This window comes from Ambystoma mexicanum, chromosome 2q (assembly GCF_040938575.1).
Source record: "Ambystoma mexicanum isolate Mex_15411 chromosome 2q, UKY_AmexF1_1, whole genome shotgun sequence".
In the NCBI taxonomy this organism is placed as follows: Eukaryota; Metazoa; Chordata; class Amphibia; order Caudata; family Ambystomatidae; genus Ambystoma; species Ambystoma mexicanum.
This window is the reverse complement of record NC_090924.1, coordinates 1,192,609,420-1,192,627,580: the sequence shown is the minus strand read 5'-3', so window position 1 is coordinate 1,192,627,580 and position 18,161 is coordinate 1,192,609,420. Positions and strand designations below refer to the sequence as shown.

Below are 18,161 nucleotides of genomic sequence, written 5' to 3'. Positions count from 1 at the left end.
GGCTGGCAAATGCCTACAAATTACTTGGAGCAATACTAGTGTCTTACAAGGATCATTTTGGGACAATGGCAGAAAACCGCCAAGAATGCTATTGGGATGAAGATAATGATTTATGTGCATGGAGATCATACACCACAAATTGAAGATACCACCCTTGAGAACATAAAGAAAAGTCCACTGTCACCCCCAGGAGCAAAGTTCTTCTAACCTAAGGATCACAAGAAATGTGAAGGAGATGGGTATTTTGTAGACCAACGCTATCCCACAAAAATACCCAGCTATTATACACTCCATGTTTTAATCACCCTGGTAGGCAGAGTAGAAGGGTTAGACTCACCTTTGCTGAAAAAGTGAACAGTTTTCATTCAGCTGCAGACAGTCCATCTCAGATGCTTTATAAACTTGGCAATGGAATGCTGCATGAGGGCCAACTTTGGGAAGTGGTTGAACTGCTCATATCCAATCCAAGTTGGCAGACAAGTGTTATGAGACCTCAGTTCTCATTGTCCGCTTAACTAAATTGCAGCCAATTCCATGGAGACAAGGTATAAAATAAAGCACGTGTAACTCTGAATCAATTAATGTATACATTGTCAATTGTCTATAACAAGTCAAGTCCTGAGGGAAGGAAATGAGCTCAATAAAAGCCACAGACAACTTAGCTTTGAGATTGCCATTGGCAATTGTTGACAGAGGTACAGATACTGTGGGTGGGAGAGAAGAAGTTATGGTATAGTGGACCGAAAATGGGTGCAGGGAGAAAAGAGGTACAAGGATTGTATAGAAATTTGTGAGGTGGAAGGAAAGCCAACAAAGAGATAGTATTGGGATGAAAAATGAGATGAACATTGAAAAATAGGATGGGAGGAGCTGTGAGGAGGGAAGTGGAGAACACAGCAGATATTAGATGAGGAAGGAGTTGTGATAAAGGAAGTGGTAGTGTATCACACAGGAGGTTGCAAGAAGCTTCAGAAAATGAGGTGGAATCAATATCAGAGATGGTTGTGGAGAAAATATCATGGGAGATACAAAAGCGAGTACTGAAGAGAGGCAGCCAGGTAAATGAAGCAAATAGAGAAGAGGCAGAAGAGTGCATCGCCGGGTAGGTTGGGAGGAGGATGGGAGGTAAAGAAAGATAGAGGGAGAGATAGATGATGGAGCAGGAAAAAGAAAATAGAGGTGAGAGGAAAGAGGAGAGAGAAAATGAGACACACAGTTAAGAGAAAGGAAATTCTATGGAGGAGGTTGTGGGATTATATTAAAAAAGGTCACAGTTGGAACCAAGGTGAGACAGGTGAGTAGAGAGGAAGAGAGCACATAGTTTAGGTGGAAGACACATATCGGGTCAGGTATATAGCCAGGATCCTGTGACACATAGTTGGCAAATGAGATGAAGTAGAGAAGGCCAGGTTGTATGCCTCTTTTTGAGAGCTCTGGGGATTTGCCAACCCTTAAGAAAAACAGCCCCTGCCCTTGTGACATCTACCATGTAGGTATCATTGAACTCAGGTATCCCTGAGAGGGACCTACCAATGTATCAAGGATGAGAAAGAGATGACAAGAGTATTAACCAAAAGGCAAGAACAAATTGTCAGTGACACTCATTGTGATCTGATTTCCCAATCTAGGAAGTGAATCTGGATAGAGATGTGCACATTGTCGAAATATTGAGATCAAGAAGAATTCATCCTGTTGTTTCTTTGTGAGTCCCCTTTTAGTTTGATCTGAAGAGAGTCCATTGTGCTGCTGTTTTCGAATCATTGCATGTTGAACTCAAGGTGTATGCATCCTGCTGTTGCTGTTGCAAGGGAGAAGCCAAACTAAATGTGTAAGCCTTCATTCAAGTTTCCTATTTAGCAGAATCATGTAGCTATCCATTTTAATACATAATTTAATGATACACCTCTGTGGCTGCCTGTTGTTGATCCTACTCTTCTTCATGATATACATTGTTAAATGGGATCAAACATCTCAGACAACAGCATTCCAATCTGTGGTGGCTCACTTGACTCTGGGTCACTTGCTCCTCTGTCCTAATTTTCATGTTGGAGGATAGGAGACTTCCTCTGCACAGTTGTGTCCCACTTAGTTGCTTTCTTGATCCTTTCCACACACCATAAACAGTGAGATTCTAGGTCCTGATGTCTATGGTTGTGAACCAGTTACCAGTTCTGATCTGAGCCATGTCGAAAACTGGAAGTGAAAATCTACAACCAATCTAAATACAGCAGCACTTAAGGAAAAAGTTGTCTATTGAGAACATTCCCGTCTCCTGAGGGAAACGGACAGTCATAAGGCTTTGCAAGGCTTTGATGGAGGAGGGCTAGCCAATGCAAACCCCATCACATCCTAATCTGATGAAGTTAACAGACAGCAGAGGAGGAATACTAACTACATTAATGCCAAAAAGAGGAAAAATCGCTCTAGTGGTATTAACACCTATGATAATTCTTCCAAAATCCCCATAAAGTCCTATTGGGCCTCATTACGACCCTGGCGGTACAGTATGGACGGTGCCGGCATGTCACTGGCACCGTCCATACCGTACCGCCTTATTCCGAGTTTCCCTTGCGGGTCCCTGACAGCCCACCAGGTCTTACCTGGCACGTTGTGCGGCACCCGCGAGGGAAACTCGTGATTGCACCGGCACCGTTATCAATGGTGCCGTTGCAACCATGCTCCCAACCCCCATTGTGCCATATGGGGCAGTATGGTGAACGGGAGCCCAGCATTACCGCCTCCCGCGAATGGGCAATTGCCGGCCCCTTCATCTCGTAATGGGCCGGTTATTGGCCAATCGCTGGTGACGGTGCGTTAGCGAGCATGTCAGTAGCCATGCCTGCCATGCTTGTAATGAGGCCCATTCTATCTGTAAATGAGGGTTAATAGTCCAATGTTGCACTTTGGAATTGGGAAATTCTTGCCTGATTCCAAGTGGTGGTAAGTCACACGCTTTATGAGGCATATTATATATTACGTTGACTTTGCAATGTGCTAGGATAATCCGTTCAGCATGGCAGTGAGTAATATTTTCTTCCAACTTATACTTCTGATAAAATTGATGTTGCTTCTTGCATTACACAATCATGCCATTGCACTTGCATCTCTCGTCAATACCTGCTTAAAAATTGCCAACACAATTAAATGCTGGGCTCCGTTCTTGCTCTATTGGTAAACTACAAAGGGCTCAGAATGTAGCATTTCAGCTCATCTGTGGCCCTCCCAAGTGGGATAACGTCACAATGGCTTGCCAGTCTTTGCACAGGTACACTGTGAATGACAGAATCACTATTAAATGAACATGCCTGAATATAGTCTGGACCCCAGTGCCTTTAATTAACAGACATTAACAATATACGTCCTCCCATTCATTGAAAGGTTGCAGCCATCTGTTCCTACAGTCCCCAGATTAAACTATCTTCTAAAGGAGGACAATGTGTTGAGTTCTAAGCCTCTAATATGCTTTTCCAGTACAGATTCAACATTTCAGATCACCCACATTTGAAAACATTAATATACCCTACATTTCCACAAGCATTTTGATGTCCAGTAACCAGTGACCACTTTTAGTTTAGCTGTGATATGCACATTCTTTCAACCAATAAATTATCCTTGGAAGCAACAGAAGCCCCCTTGGAGGGCTAGGTTCAGGTGAAACTCACACCACAAGAAGAGCTCTCTTAACTGGCTGAATTACAAGCATAACAGGCTCACACAGATCAACAGAAGTGGGGACAAAAGGGAACACCTTAGGTCTATCCTTGACAAACTGGTACCTGGCCAGTTGGCAGTACTAGAACAACAAAACAGCAGTGACACAACCCAATCAAACCCCTCCCCCATTGATGGCACTACACTAGAAATTTGCATCCAGACATGGCCCTGAATACTTCCTATGATGTTGATAGCATTCATTACACTGCCCAATGGAAAAAGGAATGATCTGTCTAGTTAATAGCACCTTGCATGACCGCGGATCTACAAGCATCTTTTCAATTTTGCAATGGAATATTGGGTTATTGCCCAGAGTACTATGGGTTACAACTATGAGCAGTCCACATATTACCTCAGAAATTCCCCAGACAGATGGTATACACAATTCTGGAAAAGCTGAAGGAGGTGGAGATGGTCACATGTCCAGGTACCCTGCTCTGCACCTGGTGTAAGAAAACAACAAGGGAGGAATATGAAATACTCCCCTAAGTAGTGACTCTTAAGTGTGAAATGCAGGAGGTGTAGATAGTCACCATTTGGCATGAAAAGCAGTAGGAGGTGGAGCTTGCCACTTGACCAAGGGAATTCCTCTGAGGCTGGTGGAAGAATACTGCAAGGAAGGAAAAGACATGCCCTTAAATTGCTACAATTTGGTACAAATGTATGTAGGCATTGGAGGTAATCATATGACTAGGCACACTTCTCTGAGCCTAGTGGAGAATCTCTTTCCTTGAGCGAAAAATACCAAGCCATATCTAGTGACAGTTTGCCTGAAAAGTCAGGAAGAGGCCCAGCTAGTCAATGTTTGGCACAAAAAGCTGGATAAGGTGGAACCCTTCACATGATCAGGAACACTCCTCTGAACCTGGTGGAAGAACTTTGAACTAGAGGGAAAAAATCCAAGCCCTTATGTACTCACTATTTGGCACAAAAACCTGTAAGGAACAGAAATTTTCATGGGGATGAAACAAGAGGATCATTGCGTTCCCAGTGAAAGTTATTGGCCAAAAGCTGGTCAAAATAGGCAAGAAGCTGCCCCTTGAGCAAGCATCTCCAAAGAAGTATTTTTGTAATAAAGTGTTTACTGTCCCAGTCCAACAAGTAAAGGGCTTTATGAGACTCCATTGGAGCAAAACAAGAAGATTAATTTGCACATCTCTGAATTCCATATACTGTCTCATGCCAAATTCAAGAAGTCTAAAACTAGAGCAAATCTAGAGATGTCCGGAGTTTCTCCCAGATGCCGCTGACCTAAACTTTGTGAATGACATTTGCACCCACGACTATCAGGGAAGGTCCAGATCTCCAAATTTGCAAACACTCAAGTTTACTTAGGAAAATAAGAGAAGTTCATGGGCATCTCCTGATTTTCCTATGTGTACATCTATGTGAACCATGACCTTTTTATTATTTTTGGACAAAGGCTTGTAAGTAAATGAACACAGTATGCCCTTGAAGCAATAGATATGTTTTTATTATGGTTTATTAGTCTATTGAGAAAATAAAATATGTTTACGATTCTACTTAGATGTATGTAATTCAACATTGTGATATTATGTTATAAATGTTCAATTATATATTTTTGAATAGTACGAATTATTGTTAACAAGCTTTGATTTTTCATCAACAGAAAGAGTACAGAAAAGATTTACAAGAAGGTGTGAAAGGGAAAGGACTGACCGTGTTGGAAGATACACCAGATTTAATTAGAGTGAAAAATGCATCACAGATACTGAATGAGGTATAATAAGAGTATTCATGTGAAATATTGTGATTGTATACGTTTGCTTTGTAGCCAATCTAATTAGATTGTCCTTTTTAAATTGATGTCATCTTTCTTTTCTAGAAGGAATATAGAAAAGATCTAGAAAACAAAATTAAAGGGAAAGGAATGGAAGTCAGTACAGATATTCCTGACATTCAGAGGGCAAAACGTGCATCGCAGATTGCTAGCCAAGTTAGTAATTTAACCATTGATAATCATTTCTGTACTGTCATTAACTATTTGTGTAGCACAAAATACAAACTGAAGTTCATAATTGTTGTCATTCTTACCCAACTCAATTGTGCTAATTTTTTGTTTTTGTTTTATAGTTTTTATTGAAGTATATCATGAACAGATATAAATTCATTATATCTACGGCATAATGCAGTAATCCATTGACTACAAAACCACTTAATGATCAACAGTTAAACAAATGTTGCTATATATAAAAGTTAAGAAGATTCAGCTAGAGTACTGACTAGCAATAGAAAGATTGTAATAAGGCTTACTTAAACCACAATGAAGTATAGCCATATATTATGTGCAACTTAGTGTGGAAACAATTCTGCATCCTTATATGTTGAAATGGGGGAGGACAAACGCATGACAAACACATGACAAACACGAGAAGATGGGAGGGATTGGGGAAAGGGGGCTAAATAAGGGCGAGAGGCACTTTTGCGATTAATATAAATATTCAATAACGTATCAAGTGTAATATTCATATATTAACAGATCTTTGGAGCATCCGAGGAGTGTTATACATTAGGCAAAATCACCTTCCATGTGTGGTTGCATTAAAGTGATGAAGATAGCAAATGAAAAATGACCATTTAGCATTGTATTTAGGTATAGCATTGAGATTGTTAGCCATGCACAATTCCATCCGTTGTGTGAGACAAGTGTTATTCCACCAGCTTTTGATGCACAATGAACGTGAGTTTTTACAATTAGCAGTTATACTTTTCAGAGCAAGAGAAATAAAGAGATCATATAGTTTAGCAGCACCTGTTGGTAAGTCGGTGTTAATAGCGAGGTTTCCTAAAACAATATTCATGAAAGAAAGTGGAATGTCTGTGAAAAAAATAGCTCTTATATATTTCCACACTTGTTTCCAAAACTTGAAAGTATAGGGACACCAAAAGAACATATGCATAAATGATGCTGAGGGAGCTCCACATGACCAGCAGTTGTCATTGTTATTAATCTTGGATAAACATAGTTTAGTAGGTGTAATGCATGCTCTGTGTATAAAGAAGAAGACATTCTGAGATATATTCGCCTAGGTAGAGATATGTTTAATTCTAGAAAAAATCATAGACCATGTGTTATCATCTAAGGTGTGGCCAAAGTCTTCTTCCCATTTGTGACGAATTGTACATAACTCAAGAGAAGTGCTGAGAATGTGGTAGAATTTTGAAGCTTTAGTGTCAGAGGGCATTGTAAGCTGAAGCAGTCTAAAGGCATGCGGTGTTAACATATCAATGGAGGAGGTATGAAGTGCATCTAAGCAAGAGTTAACTAATTTGTTATAAAAATTGTATTCTGTATTGGGAGTGGAGAACTGAGTTTTAAGCAGTTGAAAAGAAAGTATGGTTGACCTGTTAGTGATTTGTTGTATGAATCTAATGCCCTTTTTCAACCATGATTTTCTGTTTAGGGTTCTATTATTAATCAGAATCTTACTATTATGCTATAGAAAAGGGGACAAGCATTTTTTTGGAGAGTTTACATGTGGGAATAGGAATAATTGAAGTGCAGATATTGTGGCTCTAATAGGGTCTGAAATGATCATTGAGGAATGATTAAATGTATAAATAAGGTCCGATATTTCAACTGGGCACACTAAGTGCTTTTCTATGGTACACCATGTGGGGATATCTGATAATATTGGACAGGCAAACCAACTTCTAGCTTGTTTTAAGAGAAAGGCAGTGTGGTATGCTTTAAAATCTGGAAACCTAACTCCTCCTTTATCGTAAGGAGCCTTCAGTTTAATCACGGCAATTCTCTTACTTTTGCCCTCGCCCCAAAGGAAATTAAGTAAAATGGAGTAAATAGATTTATAAAAGGAGGGAGAGATAGGCACACACAGGAGTTGTAGATAGTATAGGATTATTGGGGATAACATCATCTTGATGGTATCAAGTCGTCCCCACCAAGATAGATATAAGGGAGACCATCTGGATGTTAGTTCCTTTAATCTATTTAATAAAGATTGTGTGTTAAGTTTTATAGTTTCTTGGATAGTAGGAGCAAATCTTAAACCTAGATATTTAATGGAAGAACTGCTCCATTTGAAACCGAAGGTGTCAATGTCATGTTTAAGGCAGTAGGGATTGAGTGGCATAATTTCAGATTTGTCTTTATTAAGTTTATAACCTGATACTGAACTGAATTGAGAAAGTACTTGAAGTAAGTATGGGAGGTATGTTTTAGGGTTCTTAATGAGGATGTGGATGTCATCCGCGTAAGCGGCTATTTTAATGAAAGATGAACCACTTGGTATCCCAGGGATATTTTTGTTAGATCTGATTAGTTCTAATAATGGTTCTAAGGAAAGTATATATAATATGGGTGAGAAGGGGCAGCCCTGTCTGGTGCCTCTTTTAAGGGAAAAAATGGGGATGATAAGCCGTTAATACTTATTGTAATTTAACTAGAGAAATGAACTCGTTGCCACAACCATGCCAGTGTAGGGCTTGAAACATAAAGTCCCAGTTGGCCCGGTCAAAGGCCTTTTCTGCATCAAGTGCTATAACGGCCGAGCCTTGTTTATCTTTTTGGTTTTTGTTTGATATATGGATAGCATTTAAAAGTAGTCTAGCGTTGGAAGAAATGTTACGACCTTTAACATAGCCAACCTGTTCCGGTTTTACAAGTGAAGGAAGAGAAGATTTGATCCTATTGGCTAATATTTTAGCAAAGATTTTCTACATTGATAAGTGAGATAGGGCGATAATTTCCGGGTAAGGAGGGATCTTTATCGGGCTTGGGGAATAGTACGAGTAAGGCTTCAGAGAAGGAACCTGAGGAGGCATTCTGGGAATAAAAGTAAGATAATAGTTTCAGGAGCTTAGGAGTTAGAACTTGTGATAGGCTATTGAAGAATTCAGTAGAGAAGCCATCAGGGCCCGGGGCCTTACCTTGGCCTAGGCCTTTTATTGCTCTGGAAATCTCTAACATAGTAATTTTGTTATCAAGATGGGATAAGTCTAATTGAGGATATGAGGATCTGTCTATGTTATCGAAAAAGGATGAGATGGTATTATGGAGAATATCCTTAGGCTGGTGCTTAATGGTACCAGATGAGTCTTTAATATGGGAGATAAGAAATTTCTCTTTTTTCGTTTTCAAGTAAGACGCTAATGCTTTTCCGGCTTTATTGGATGTTTGGTAAATTTTCGTTTTTATATTTGAGAATAGTTCCGGCTGCTAGGTTTGTAATCTCCTTATTTATGTGGAAGCGAATTGACAGTACTAGTCGGAGGTTGTTAGGGTTGGAGTCTTTGTAATAATTTTGTTCGGCGGTAGCAAGCTGAGAGTAAAGGTCATCTAGATGTTTTTTGCGTAGAGCTTTCATTTTTCCAGAGTAGGACATTATGTGACCTCTTAAAGCGGCCTTAAAAGCATCCCAGTTATTTACTACCGATGTATCGCAGTCTAGATGATCAGCATAGTATTGATGAACAAACGCCTCAACAGATATAATAAATTGAGGATCTTGTAAAAGAAAATTATTAAGCTTCCAGCGGGATGATGGTTTATGCACGTCAGAAAGACTAAAAGAGGCACACACAGGGGCATGATCTGAAATGATGATGCTGTCTATTTTAGAGTCGATGATGGTGCCTGTCAGGTTTTTTGTAGTGAAAATATAATCTAGGCAGGAGAGAGTATTATGTGCAGAAGAGTGGAAGGTGTAATCTAGTTGGGTAGGATGAGAAATCCTCCAAGTGTCATTAAGGCTCGTTTCAGCTGGACATCCCAAATAAGACTTGTGAGATTTGTCGCTTTTGAACACGCATTTCGATTTCCTATCAAGAAAAGGGTCAAGGATTTGATTCATATCTCCACACATAATGAGATTTGCAAAGTCATTTTGAAGTATCCATTTTTTTATGGCGATCCAAAATTTGGGGTCAGGATTAGTGGGTCCATAAATATTCAGAATAGTGATACATGTAGATTCTATTTTTAGTTTAGCCCAAACCCACCTTCCTTCTGTATCAGCACCTTGTTCAAGAACTTTGCAGGGTAGGTTTTTATTAATTAGAATTGCTACACCATTTTTCTTAGCAACAGCAGGGCTGCTGATGATTTCTTTAACCCATCGAGATTTCAGTGTTAGTGCCTCTTTGTTAGAGAGATGTGTTTCTTGTATACATGCTATTGAGGGGTGGAATTTGTTAAGATGAAAAATGACCTTACATCTCTTAATTGGGTTATTACATCCTTTGATGTTCCATGTGACGCATTTGAGAATCATTGTAACATTTCAAAGCTTATGATAATAAAGCCGTAACCTGAGACTATATAAGAACAGATAATAGGTGCAAAAGAACAATATTTTGAGTAACATATGCCAGTGGTAAGACACATAAGGAGGAATGAGGGATGGGGAGTCTGATCATAACCAACTTCTTGAAAACTTAAAAATATGGAATAGAACACACATCAGACAGGATAAGAGAGGCTAGGGGAGAATATAATTGTAGGATGGTGTGACACCCCCTGAGTCGTCAAAAAGGAAAAAGAGCGACTCAGGATGGAAGACGAACATCACAAGGCCATCCGTCACACATTTAATATATATGTGATAAATCTGGCATTATATTAAAGATTATACAGTAAATGAAGGTAGCAAAAACGTTCAAAGAGCAAAAGAAGAAGAGGTACTTGCATCCCCACCAAGGACAGTGTCAAGGAGTTCCCCCCTTCTCACCTGAGTCCGTTCTTTACTGGTGTCCTTGGTCGATGCCTTCTTGCGGATGGAGCGGGTCTTGAAGAAGGCTGCCCGATTCTCTTCCAAATCCAGAATGCGTTCAGTTTCCGGGATGCTGAATCCAGGAGGCAGTGGAAGCACGCTAGCCAGGAATCTAGGAGGTAAGTAGAAGGGGGAGGACTAGGGAAGGAATAGCGGGATTAGAAAAAGGAGAAGAACCGCGAGCTACGGAGCACACGTCTGGTCACTACTTCGCAATAGCATTGAGACGTGCGGAGCCGCGGAAGGCGTGGTCTATTAGTAGAAAAGGCTACGTCCAGCGCATGGAGCGGGAAAGGATTACGCTGGATGGCCATGTTGGGAGTATTAATGAGTGTAAGCCCGCTGTGACAGGGACCAAGAAGCCCAAAAGGGGCGCACTCTGTGATTCATGACAGACAGTGCATACAAAGGGTTAATCATACCCGCCATTTGTACAGGAAGCTTCAAAGTGTCAGAACTAAAGATTTGTTCTTGCACTTTTCCCTACATCGATTTCTATGAGACCCCATTTCATTGTGCTTCTTTTTAACCCTGTACTTACTTTTGCTTTGCTTCTCCTCCCTGTTTGCTCATACGTATGGGGGAACTGACTATTTGCTAAGTCTGTCAGTTCTGAGAGATGATGTCTCTCTTTATGAATTCTTCTATTTTTACAATTGCACTCATCAATTTACAGTGACGTGCATTTAGGATACTTACTATTCTTATAACTTTTTCTATAATGTCTTTTTGGTTATTCTGAAAGCAGTATTTAACAAATACCAAGGGACTCCTCACATTCATCCCAGTAATTACACAAACAGTAAAAATAGTGAAGAAAGTCAAAAGACTGGTAATACCTGTCTCAGTGGTTCGGAAGGCCAATATATTAGCAAAAAGGAGCAGAAGAACCTGCATGATGGTTCCCATAAGTGGAAGTGCTTAAAAGGTAAAAGGAGACTGGTCTCTGCGCAATGAGAGAATGTGAAACAAGTACAAGTGAGAAAGATATTGATGCAAGAGATTCAGAGGAGTAGAGGCCAAGACCCTTGAGTGGGGTAACAAGGAAATATAAATAAGACAAATTAGAGGAGGTGGAAGAGTCCCCTTGATGAATTCAAGGAATAGATTAACTATGTTTCAAGGAACTATCTCAAGACAGACTATTAAGGCTGAGGTTACCTGTCCAAGAAAAGGGAGACATTCTCCTGGAACCCCTTTTTGTTTTGTTGGTTGATAAACCCTTAGTGGAAGGGTCAGCGTAGGGTCGTTTTTGAGCCGAGGTCAGAATATTTTGATTTAGACTACGTCAGTGACCACACGCACCCTAGTTAGATTTATTATAGGTAGGGAATTCCCCTTTTTGGTAGGGATGGATAGTCTTTTTGTTTCTTACTTGAATATAACCACAGGTAGCAATCCCACCTCTTTGCCTATCTCCTTCTTCGTACCTACCACACCTTCTTCCTGCCTTTTCAGATCAGGAAATGCCTTATATGGAAATACCTTTCCTGGGGGAAAATGTGGCTTTCGCTGGCTAAGTGGCATTGTGTGTGTGAGCCAGAGGATGGGACTAGGACTGTCTAGTCCCAATCCACATCCTCTGGTTTTTGAAAGTCTGCTGATGGGCAGCTGTAATAACCACTGGTTGTCCATTATGTGACAGCCCCTGGCTTCTTGAATGCTGCAGATTCTTTCCATTGGTGGGCTTGGAATTGCTTCCGCCCTTTATCTTGGATAAAAGGTGGGTTCCTGTGACTGTCCTGCTGTTCACTGTTGCTTCCAAGACTTATAGAAAGATGAACAGTCTGCTGATGACCGGAAGTTGCTGACCAGCATTGACTCCAGTGTTCTCCTAATTATGCTCTGCTCTGTCCAGATCTAAAGAGGGGTTTTGTTTGTGTTTTGAACCCTGGGCCAGTGGGAACAACCGGTTTGAACCCCTGCTTGAGGATCTGTGCCTTCTGATCCTTCAGAAGTGCCCCAGGTCATCGTCGTTCTGAGTAGAGCCTTGGAACTTTGCATATCTTCAGCTTATGCCATAAGCCACCTGCTGCTGGGGCCACAAGACTCACTCCAAGGGAAGCTGATCTCTGTTCACTATTTTACGAAGTGCAGAAGATTGTGACCCCAATGGAGTCCTAAAGACCTGCAATGGCATGTGGAAGAATCAGAGTCAGGTGGGTAAGTTAACATGCCGTTTAATGTCCCCCCATCCTCAAGAGTGTTACATTGGTTGTCAAGGCCTGACCCTAACTGATTTTTGATGGTTGGACCTGTGTTAAGGGCCCGTCCTTAGGCCTATTCTGTATGCTGCATTGAGCAGACCAGAACTTTACTGACCTTTTATATAACTTGGGTACTTTCAATAACCATCACCACATCCCATTGTATACTTTTCATTTAAGCTTACTGGAGCACGGTATACTTTGGAACTGGTGACATTTGGACACAAGGCACCAAACCATCTTAGGGTTGGACTTTATAAGCAATTATGATTCTCCTATTGGTGAATGTGTATATATGTTTTATAAGGTTTTGGTGTGACAATACTTACCTTTGATTTTTATTTGCTTAGTGTGTAAACTAAAGGGATAATAAAAAATTGTATTTTTATATACTTATTGTGTAACTGAAATCACTGGTGTTGCTCTCTGTGGATATATTTTAGCCGTAGACCACTCTAACAACATTCCTGAGAACAAGGCTTGACTGCTGGGCAACCTCACCCTGATTTGGTTTAGGCTAGCCTCTCAGTGTCTTCCCTGTTTACCATAAATAGTGTAACCTTCCGAAATGATTCCAACTGGGCTGATTTTGGAAATCCATCTTAACAATAGCCAACAAAGATATTGCGATCTTGAGACACAGGAGGGTAGCCTGTATACCCTTCTAGGGATTGCTGTCTTCTAACGGTGGTGGGGGTCACCCCACTGAGATCCCACTTGTCCTGTCTCTAGGGGTTGTTATGATTAGTGGGCTCACCTCCCTAGTACCAAAGGTGATGCCTCCACCCCCCTTGGGAGAGGGATGAATTCCCTGGATTCATCACATAAATAATAAAGAAGCAGCTTCACTTTCTACGTGATGGCCCAAATCTCTTGTTCTCTGCTGGAATACTGAATTCCCATATGGCTAGATTTCTACTAATATATCATACTGCCCTCTCCTCCTCTTCTCAGATGTGTGATATTAAAACCCATGAGAGTTTTCTTCATGCTTTGGTCTTGAGTGTTTGATCTGTTACAACTTTTCTTCCACTATGTTTTACCGGAACTAGTTGTCCAGGGTTACTTTGTGTGAACTTATATTTTCAGCATGCAAAGGTTCACTTTAGGTTCACTTTCTCATTGCAGTCTGTAAGGGTGTGGAGATAGATGGACAGAGGAGTAGGATAGTTGTTGGCAAATACTTTTATCTAAACAGAAAATAAAAGAAAATGCTATCTGTCACTATTACTAAGAGGGGTTTCCCTGCCTCAACTAAATACTAATGGCAATGTCAGAATGTCCATCTAACGCAAATAGTACACCGTTCTGTGTCATAAACCTATTCCCATCCCTTACACTTGAAACTAAATTAAAGAAAAGGTTGATCTTCTTGATCCAGAAGGATGTCTCCCTTCCTCTAGACTTATTCAGATCATCACAGGGATATTGAATTAAATGTTCTAAACACCAGGGGGGAATGTTTCCCTTTCTCTGACTTTAATAAAGTTCCAAAACAGGGTTCTCAGAACCAGAGGAAACGTCTCCCTTCCTCTGGTCAAGGTATAATACAAGCCTCCATTCTCTTAGCACTTTATCACACAGCTCCATTCCAGGGGCATGACTGCCTTCCCCTGGTCAATTCATATCATAAGCCACAAGTATGCCTTCCTCTTCTTAGCACTTTATCACACAGTTCCACTCCAGGGGGAATGCCTCCCTTCCGCTCGTCAATGTACAACATAAGCTAAGAGGATGCCTCCCTCCTCTTAGCACTTTATCACACAGTTCCACTCCAGGGGGAATGCCTCCCTTCCGCTCGTCAATGTACAACATAAGCTAAGAGGATGCCTTCCTCTTCTTAGCACTTTATCACACAGTTCCACTCCAGGGGGAATGCCTCCCTTCCGCTCGTCAATGTACAACATAAGCTAAGAGGATGCCTCCCTCCTCTTAGCACTTTGTCACAATTTTCATTATATTCACCTTCTTGGGTACTGTAACAATGACGAGTGCTCCGTTGATAACTGTCATATGGGTGGGGGTCCCAGACTCGACCTTTTGTCTCACATAGTTTCAAACTGGATGCCTGGTTCATTAACCTGCTGGTTGTCCTCTGCGGTACCCCATACCCTTTCGTATTGGCTTTTCCACTGTACTTCTTTTAGGTCCCAGGCCCCTTTACATACAAACAGATGATACAATTTCTTTTGAGTCCCAGACCCTTGGTCGACAGCTTATCTCACCCCCTTCATTCCTTTCTTTTTTGTCTTGCTTCCTCTGGCCCTGTCGGCAACCTCTGTATTTTAGATTCTGGGGCGTCCAAGTTCCGTCTTCGTCGGGTCTTGTGTGACTGTTCCTGGACCGCCTCACTCCCCACTTGTCTCTGCTTCCTTCGGCGGGTTTCACAGTCCTATCTGTTTCCCGGATTGCGGTGCTTCTTCCTCCCACTTCTTTCTGGTACCAAGACTGTCTGGAGTCTTGGTAGCCCAAACTTGCAACTGGGACTTTTCTGGCGAGTGACTACCCACTCCCTGCCTCGATCTGCCCAACTCGCCTCTCCTGTTCAGCGTACTGCTCTCCAGCTCTTTGGCAATGGATCAGGCACCATGTTTGAACCTCTATTTTAATTGTCTCTCGTTCAATAGGAGACTGCAACAGATTAGACTGTCTTTCATAGTTGTATGAAGTAATCTTCATACTTCTACAACTCCTCCACATCACAGTATCACTTTCCAGAGTTTGCAATACATCAGTTGGTATCTTTCTCATCTCATTGTTTTCTAAATGAATAGACTGGCAAGAACACATAGGGAAACCTGGGCAGAGGAAACAGGGAGGATATTGGGATGGTGTTGTAAGAGCAAGAGTGTTATGTTCTCTCCCAGTCATCCCTAATCCCATAGGAGGAATCCCTCCCCATGCAATCCTCCCAGTGAGCAGCAGCCCCAAGGGGACTGTTGGATAGCGGCTTCATCGACCTGGCCTCAAGGGAAGGGGCTTCCCCTAGGGTGAGAAGGGACACCATCTGCAGATTCATCCTAACTTACAATCACATTTTCATTATGCTTATGGAGTTCTGACTTCATGTTTAAGCATGTAATGTTTTACTTGTAATTTTATTTCAAAACATGCGTAGTGAGCTATGACTACACGTCACAGCATTCAGTGGTTCCATTTCAATTCACTTAAATGGTGCCCTCTAGCAGCTCCTATTTCAAGTTCCTGAATCCAGTGTTTCATTAACTTCACTTTCTGGGTATACACTATACCCTTCCACTCATGTTCAAGCATGCAATGTTATACATTAACTTCCCATTCTGAGTGCACTGTAGGAACTCCTGCTCGAAGGTGGTGCATGCAGCAAGCCTTTTCAACTTCTCTTTCCCAATTTTCCATGGGAACTCCAATTCCAAGGTGCAGTGTTTTTCTTGAAATTAATTTCCTCATTACGTTCTAGGAATATGCACTTCAAATTCCAGCATGCAGTAATTCCCTCACTTTCTACTTTCTCATTGTTTTGCTGTGGTATGATTTAAACACACACACTTCTTCAGGTATTCTCCCTTGCCTTCAGCACTTGCTTCTGGCATCCACCTGTGCACACTTGCTCTCATTTACTTTCTATCCATTGCCTTCAACTTATCTGCCAGTCAGCTCTCCAGATTGCACCTTGTTATCAGGACTTCCTTCAGGATCTCTGTTGTGCCTCAGTATCTGGCACCATGTGTCTGCCTCTTGTGTTTGTCTCATCTTCATGTTGCCAAAGCTTCAGTCACCTGGGAGATGTTCCCTACTCATGCTCACTGCTGCTGAGCGTGTCCATGCCAGATGTCCACTGACTCCCACTGAGTCACATTTTCCCATACAATTTGCAATGTCCCTACTATATATCTGCACAACAGTGTCCCTCAGACTACCTTGAGTGTCCCTTGAAGACGCTGCTGCTGATAATGAACAACAACTCTCTGCTCCAATAGCCTTTTGTTGTTGTTGCATTGCTGCAGGCCGCACTTGACGAGAGTCATGAAAAACAAATCCCCAACTCGGTCTTCCATGGAAAATTATGAAGGGCAATTTAGACAAGAGCACTACTGATGGTCCAGTGAGGGACAAGAAAGCCAAGAGATTTGGTGTTTGAAAGAACATTTCCTACTCCCACCTTTTGTAATTCCTTTATGGACAGGGATGTGTGGCTTGTGAACATGTGGACCCCTCCTTCGAAGTTATTATAACGTGGAATGATGTAGGACAACTGGGTGTGGGGAGGTTGATGAAACTGGCAGGTATGGTTCATTTTTTTTTCTACATACAAACTTTCCTTTCCCTTGTAATGCCTTCACCATAACCATTTGCTACAGTCCTAGCATTTATTATTTTACTTTAATTTTAGCAGACTGTGAGCCTCATCACGAGTTGGGCTGTATTCCCGGCTGTAATACCGCCGACTGTAATAGCCCTAGCACCGACCGGTCCGGCTGTATTACCGCCAGATCACGAGTTGGGTGTTAACGGTAAATCCCCATTCCCCATTGGGTCCATTGGATTCAATGGGGTATTTTCAGCGCTAATTATGCGGGCTAATACAGCCGACAGTAATACAGCCAAAAACAGGGGATTTTCACCTCCAGAGAAAGGCTGGAGGTAAAAGAGCCCATTTAGCGCCCAACTCGTGATAGGGCCAGACCTTAAATGTGGCTGTAATACCGTTACCACCGCATTTAAGGGCTACAGCCCAACTCGTGATGAGGTAGTGCTTGGAAGTGATCTGAAGGACTTTCCAATGTGCTCAAGTTAATTGGGCCAAGGTTATCCGTCCACCATTAGCAGACTATGCCAGTTCTAATCGGCATAGTCAATGAGCCCCTCATATAGGACAGGACATACGGCAGGGAATGGAGGATATAAGCTCCTCGCCTGAGGAGGTGGAAACCCGGAAGTTGTGATATTCATTATAAAGATCCAGAAGGTCACTACCACTTGATACCTGGAATCATGAAAATTAAAGACAGACTGTCTTGATAATAGAATAAACTCATTTGTTGTACAGAAGGATGGAACAGCGTGACAGGAGTTTTTTTGTAAGTCTTTTCAAAGAATCAGGGTCGATCTTCTCGAAGGGTATAAGGCGAGCAGAGTTGGGGTGGAGAAAACAGCTGTTAATACAACTCTTCCTTGTTCACTTACCAATAACTAAAACTACTGCCTTTTCATCACAATTATAGGATCTACTTGCATCATTGGGTGAGCCCAAATTAGGGGGATAGGTACTACAGAAAGAGCTGTGTATCTCCCCATCCCCACCCCAAAGCTACTGATTTTCCACTATATGTTGGAAAGGTGAACATTGGTAATTAACACTCAGACCCAATTTGGATCATGTTTTCCTGTGGATCAGAAATATCCTAACAAGGCAAAAGTGGGGTCAGTATTATTACATCAAAGTGTAGATTTTCATCTGATTTTAGAAACCTAACAATACCTTATTTTCGATCGCCTACCTTACATA

The 18,161-nt window shown here is 41.5% G+C and overlaps 1 protein-coding gene across 4 annotated transcripts in view; it reads left to right on the top strand.

Moving 5' to 3' along the window:
• NEBL (nebulette) overlaps positions 1–18,161 on the top strand; it is a 1,132,595-nt gene that overhangs the window by 814,852 nt on the left and 299,582 nt on the right. For 2 of the 4 annotated variants that reach the window (XM_069648590.1, XM_069648591.1), the window contains exons 13-14: positions 5,345–5,455; positions 5,561–5,671. The exons of the other annotated variants lie outside the window; for them this stretch is intronic. In XM_069648590.1, coding sequence (XP_069504691.1) covers positions 5,345–5,455; positions 5,561–5,671 — 222 coding nt within the window. The remainder of the gene's footprint in view (positions 1–5,344; positions 5,456–5,560; positions 5,672–18,161) is intronic. 4 annotated transcript variants of the gene reach the window in all.